The following is a 6,482-nucleotide window of genomic DNA, read 5'->3' as shown; positions in this document are numbered from 1 at the left end:
TCAACATTCCGTTCATTGTTCTCGAGTGTTTGTGAGAAAGATAGTGTGAGAATGTTCATTTACATTGGAGAGAGTGAAGTCTTCATTGGGAGACAATTAAGAGAGAGTTTCTTTGTGACCAAGATAGAGAGAAAGGTTTCTTGGTCACCTCGATCAGTACCCTCACACTAATTCCAATCCTTGGCACAAGTTCCATCACCTGTGCTCAAGCCACCAATTATATTAGTTGTTAACAATCAATTGAATGAATCATCAAATGAATTAATCTTGATTGCACTCAAAGTACAATAATTAACACAATGCCAATAACACTAGTGACATTAGTATGAACATGTAATCACCCACAATATCAACCATCTAGCATGGCAAATTAGAGGTTAGTTAGGTGTCCCCAACTAAACAACACAAAGTATCCACTATGAGCCCCCCCGCATCTAGTGTGCTCCTATGGAATACTTTTCCATAGTCACACTTGACGAAAATAAAATAATGTCCATAGCAAGACGTATCAAAAATACAATTTATGTAACACTTGCATAGTGGCATTGTATTATAGTCATGCAAGACACCATGCATATCAGTCTAATGTTGCATATCATCTTGCCTGCTTGTCGCTCACTACCAAATCTAAATCTTGGAAACTTTTTCTTGGCTCTTGAGATTTCTTGCAGCTCTAACATCACTGCTCTAGTTTGCTAATTGTCCATTTACAGTTGATCTATCATGTCATCTTTTTGAATGTTCAATGCACTTTACATGTTACAAAGATGAGATGGGAATTCTTGTCTACTTTTCGAGCCTCAAGAGTTTCTACCATGAACTTGAGCCCAGATTTTGCATGATCCACATCCATTGAATTGTGCTTCAGTTATTGATTCAGGTGCCTAATACGGGCCTCTGCTTCTTATCTTCTTTGCCTCTCCTCCTTCCCTTACCTAAGCCTCGACTACCTTCTTCTATTTCTTCCATCCATATAGGGTCTCTCCCCTCTTTTGTAATGATATCCTACATTGAGTCCATTCTCGTTAGTTTGCTCTCACGCTAGCAATTATACCTTAGCATGTGATTCCTTTGCCTTGGTTTGTGCCTGCTGCCTTGGCATCAACACCATCCCTGAGATGTCTCTTGTATTGAGTAGTCAATTTTGCTTCATCAGCATTTGAGCCTACAATAATAATTAATAGGTGAACCTGCATCTTACAATTAAGGATACAATAAAAAAGTCTCCCATGCTTCAAATGGCGCTCAAATTAATCCTAAAACAATGATCCATCACAAGCCTTTGTGCTATTGGAAGTGGCAGATGATCATGGATGGTAAATTGGATATGGGTAAGATTTGGTGGTATAAGTCAGCAGAGCATGAAAAGACATTGTTGCCAATAATGCCCATCTAATCCACCATTCTAAGCCATGAATCTAGCTAGTCTTTGAGTAGGTGCCTAGTGCAAACTTGACTTTTGTTTCATTTTCAGTAGAAGGGGATGCCATGCTCATCTGCAATGCATGCCAGCATGACGTAGATGTAACAATCAATTTGGAGAATGCTAAAATCTAGGCCAACATATATATAGGACACAAATCCAATTAACAAGAGATAGCTTAATGCACCAACTAGTGGGCCTCTACGTTGTGGCAATTAATAATCGATAGTAGTTAGTAGTCTGTGGCAAGTTGAATTTTGAAAAGCTTTCTTAATTTAAGATCAGTATATACATATTCTTGTGTGAATCCTTTTCAACTTTTAAAAATCACAACCAAGAGTTATAATCTTTAACTATTTAAATTACATATGTACTTTTGGACAAATCAATGCCACACTAGTAGGTTTCTAGACCTTTCTTCTAGGTTTCATTGGACACTATATTGGCACTTTAAGGAAAATCTATAAATCGTATAATTTTTGCATATAGTGTTAAAATTACTGATAGTCCATGATTCTAAAAGCTCTTGTTCCAAAAGTGAGAATTGCATGAGCTCCTTCCTATCCAATGTCAAATTCTACATCTCCCCACTCAATTCCTAGTAGAGATTTGCTCAGTTTTTCAAAGGTCTCACTCCCACTCCCAATGTCGTCTGCTATATTTCAATTGTTGGTAGTCCTCTAATCCTTATTTTCTTTGAGTTGAGCTGCCTTTCACCTTGCTCCTTTACTTCCTTCTGGACCTGTGTACCTAAAAAGCTCTTTATCTCTCCTTTGAAGTTATCTTGAATCTCGCCGTTAAGCTTCTTGTGCAACTCTTCCAACTGAGTAGAGACTAGCTCCTCATCTAAAACTACATTAGGGATAGGATTGTTGAGTTTGAGCTCAGGAGTTTTCACTCTCTCTTCTAGCTTCTAAAACCTATCTTTTAGCTCACTATTCTTCTTCTTGAGAAGAAGAACCTGCTATTGAAGGAGGAGGAGGACTTCATTCTGCCTAGTATTGGGTAGAGATGATGCTACTATTGCAGCATAGGAAGGGTTCTTTTTTGCTTTTTCGTCATTCATTGAAAAAATGACAGACCCCCCCATTTGCGATGCTGATACCATGCAACGAAACAGAATTTGACTTCGACCCAGAAGGAACAAAATATAGCTTCAAAGAAAGCTTTGATTCATATTTCAACACTTCATAATGAATTTCTTGGATTTCTAAGAAAATAGTTAGAGAAGATGGGCATGGACACTAAGGCTTATGCTTGTAAAAAACATACAAGAGTCTGAAATTTTCATCAAATCCTTAGACAGTCTAACAAGTTGAAAGGACTTCCAATGCGGATTGTAGAGGAACTCACAAAACTCAACTGAAGAGCAAAGCCTCAGATGTTGCAAAGGTGAAGGCGGCTAGAAAGGAAGGTAAAACCAATAGACCCTCAGTCTATAACTGATGTATGATCTTCATTTGCTCTCCCTTTTTTTATTTTGGTTTCTCATATGTACTAGTGGAACCATTTTTAATTGAAATTTTATGTGATTATTAGTCTCTTGAGACATAATATAAAAACAACTACTTTTTCCCCCAAAGAAAAAAAAGAAAAAGAGAATTATATTAACAATAAGTGCATTCACATCCAAGAATGGATCATGGATCAAGGTTTGTTAATTCACATCCAAGAATGGATCACAGATCAAGGTTTGTTAATTCACATCCAAGAATGGATCATGGATCAAGGTTTGCATGATTATCCCAATCACTTTTTGTTATGCTATGCTCAAAGGCCTTAAAATGAACATAGCCTATTTGTACAACTACAAGATGACCGAGTTAGATGAACTCGTCTCAATCCTTATCTCATGGAGAAAAGTTCATCTCATCATTCAAGAAGAACTTTATGGGCTTACAATTATCTCCATTATTGATGATTTCTTTGAAGGGACTGAACTAGAACGGATGATTTCACAAAAAGTCTATGAATATTATGAGTCTGATAGGTGGTTCTAGGATCCAAGACCCATTAAGTACTTTCTAAATATTGTAATTCTGTTTTGAAAGAGGAAACATGTTGAATATTATATCAATTTGTGTAGACACTTGTTCATATATTAAGATCTGCATTAAGAGATCCTTTCCATTTCCTGTTCCGAGTGGCAGCATATAGAAACATTAAGCTTAGAGACATGCCATCGGAGTGGCTGTCTTTTTCAATTATGGAGAAAAGCTTTCTCAATTTGCTCAGAAGATAATGTAAGATGAGCTTCAAGCCCTATTATCTCAAAGCCTTTCTTGCTCTCTTCCACCCAATGTTCCCAAGTGGCCCCATTCTGTAAGCCTTATTCATTTCAACATTTTGTGGACTAATATGGTGCCATTAGCCAAGAGCTTTAGACATTTCCAAGGCGTAGTTTCTGGCTTTAGTTAGGAGTTCTTCTCCTGCCTTGCTTGGTGAACCCACATCATAAGGAGGCTGAGGATCATATTCTATGAACAGCTGAACTATCTTAGCCGTCTCTTCATCTCGGAGGAAACTCGCCAGCGTAATGGCCATGTCTATGCCCGAGGAAACACCGGCTGCAGTGATGATCTTGCCCTGCACAAACAAATACAACAGAGTATTAATGCAATCATCGTCAAGCCCTGCATATACACATGCAGATTTAATGCTTCAGTGCTTGGAAAAAATTAATGTGGCCTTCACTACATTGAATCATGGATGTTATGAAGTCTTGCATGTGCATATGGCAAAGTGTATTGAATCCAACATTGGCAACTGCTGCCATTGTGTCCAGCACAAATGACTGGCAGCAGCTGTAGTGGGTGTGTGAAGATCAAATTGCAATCTCTACCTCTTGCACTACCCGCTTTTCTGTGGGTTTTGCTCCCAGCTCTGACAATGCCTCATAACAAGACCAGTGAGTCGTGGCCTCCAGGCCATTTAGGAGCCCTGCAGCTGCTAAGATGATAGATCCAGTGCACACTGATGCGGTGTAGATTGTAGTCTTATGAGCCTGACAGGGGCAATCAAGTCGTTCGTTAGCTTCTGTGCTTTAGAGTACCTTCACGAGAGAACCCAGTAACTCAACCCAGTAGATCATACACTCGTCCTACTGTTCGTGAAAAAATTCTCTCTTATAAACTGGCAATGACATCCAGGGGATGAACTCATGTTTGTAAGCAGCAAAAAGATAAACAATCTTTGCGAAGTCGCTGCCTTAACAACATTGGATGAATGCAATCTAGACACATGACATCGATAACATCTAGAGATGGAACTCATGTTTCTAGCAGACATAGAACTAGGAGCCTTAGAAAGAGGTTTACCTCCTTGATCCAATCCAGAAAGACCTGATCCTTGGCTGCAACGGATGTTCCGAACCCTCCTGGCACCACGATGACGTCGGGACGTGGCAAGTCCTGGAATGAAGCAGTCGCTTGCAAGGAGAGGAAGCCAGCGTCGGCAGAGACGAGGCCAGGAGCATGGTTGACGAATTTGACAATGGTGTTGGGGAGGATGTGGAGGATCTCATAAGGGCCGATGGCATCCAGGGCTGTGAAGTTATGGAAGAGGGGGATAGCGATAACAAGGGGCGCTGGGCAAGGGGCTTCCTCCATTGGACTAGGCTCTACGTGTTCTCTTGCAATCGAATGAATGCGATTCTCTTTTGTTCTCTCTCTCTCACTCTCTCTCGCTCTCTGTCTCTCGGCAACTTATAGGCAGGCTAATCTCTCTCGCACCTCTCTCTTTCTCTATGCCAATTTGGGCACTATAATCTCTGATTTTATTGTTTAGGGGGCTCTCGCAACTTCGACAGAAGCCTCTCGCTTACTTGTTGAGGCTTCCCTCCCCTCCCCCCCTGCCATTTGGGTCTGATATATTGCTTGCTACTTCAGTCTTTCTCCGATACTATTATCTCTGAATCGCCAAGGGCACTGTAAGCTCTTTCTCTCTCTTCTGACTCTCACACATGCTGCATGAGAAATTGTGGGAGCTTTCGAAGGCATAGACAATAATAAACAACCATTGACCGTGCTCACTGCTGTTTCCCACGAACCTCCAAAGTCTTTCTGAGGAGTCTTTTAACCCTTATAGGGAGCATAGATGCCTTGTAAAGAACACTAGTCAAAACGTATTTGCTAGCATGCCGTGTCAAACTTATATTGGCTAAAATTCCTGTACACATGTGACACGATGTAAGAATCATTTATGCACGATGCAGCACTGTAGAGTTGAAGCATTCAAAGACTCCTCAGTCATTTATGCACGATGTAGCACTGTAGAGTTGAAGCGTTAAAAGACTCCTCAGTCATTTATGCACGATGTAGCACTGTAGAGTTGAAGCGTTAAAAGACTCCTCAGAAAGACTCCATCTACAATGACTGACGCTTCAACTCTACAGTGCTACATCGTTCATTTTTGAACGATGTAGCACTGTAGAGTTGAAGCGTCAGTCATTGTAGATGGAGTCTTTCTGAGGAGTCTTTTAACGCTTCAACTCTACAGTGCTACATCGTGCATAAATGACTGAGGAGTCTTTTAACGCTTCAACTCTACAGTGCTACATCGTGCATAAATGATTCTTACATCGTGTCACATGTGTACGGGAATTTTAGCCAGTATAAGTTTGACACGGCTCTCTCGATCCACTCTGCCCCATGGATTCACCTTGAGCTCTACTACCCCCCATGACCGCCATGTCTTATAACCCTCCTCTCCCATTGAGCCTACACAGCCCTCCTCTGAAGCTCCCCAAACCTCTTTTGTGCATTGCCTCATGTACAAATGTATATGAAATATATATATAAATATATACAAATATAAGAGATTATGTATATAAAGTAAATATAAGTATACATATTTGTGTGTGTGTGTAAAGTAATAAATAAATAAATACATATACTCTCTCTCTCTATATATATATATATATGTATGTATGTATGTATGTATATATGTATGTGTGTGTGTGTGTGTTTAGATTTAATAATCCCATCAATAAATGAACCATACAATCGATTCAATCCTAGCATAGCTAAAAAACATTAATAGAAATAATTCACACATGGAG

The 6,482-nt window shown here is 39.8% G+C and overlaps 1 protein-coding gene across 1 annotated transcript; it reads right to left on the bottom strand.

The window, feature by feature from the left end:
* Nucleotides 1-3,579: 3,579 nt before the first annotated feature.
* On the bottom strand, nucleotides 3,580-5,392 carry LOC147883980 (uncharacterized). The gene is made up of 3 exons (XM_087398774.1): nucleotides 4,741-5,392; nucleotides 4,266-4,427; nucleotides 3,580-4,009 (listed from the first exon to the last, which is right to left on the bottom strand). Exons 1-3 carry the CDS (start codon nucleotides 5,029-5,031, stop codon nucleotides 3,791-3,793), a joined length of 672 nt encoding a protein of 223 aa, XP_087254900.1. The 5' UTR covers nucleotides 5,032-5,392; the 3' UTR covers nucleotides 3,580-3,790.
* Nucleotides 5,393-6,482: the final 1,090 nt, after the last annotated feature.

The sequence above is a fragment of the Dipteris shenzhenensis genome, chromosome 27, assembly GCF_047967505.1.
Source record: "Dipteris shenzhenensis isolate YYH24624 ecotype China chromosome 27, Dip_SZ_1.0, whole genome shotgun sequence".
NCBI classification, from domain to species: domain Eukaryota; kingdom Viridiplantae; phylum Streptophyta; class Polypodiopsida; order Gleicheniales; family Dipteridaceae; genus Dipteris; species Dipteris shenzhenensis.
This window is presented reverse-complemented; position numbering and strand designations above follow the sequence as displayed.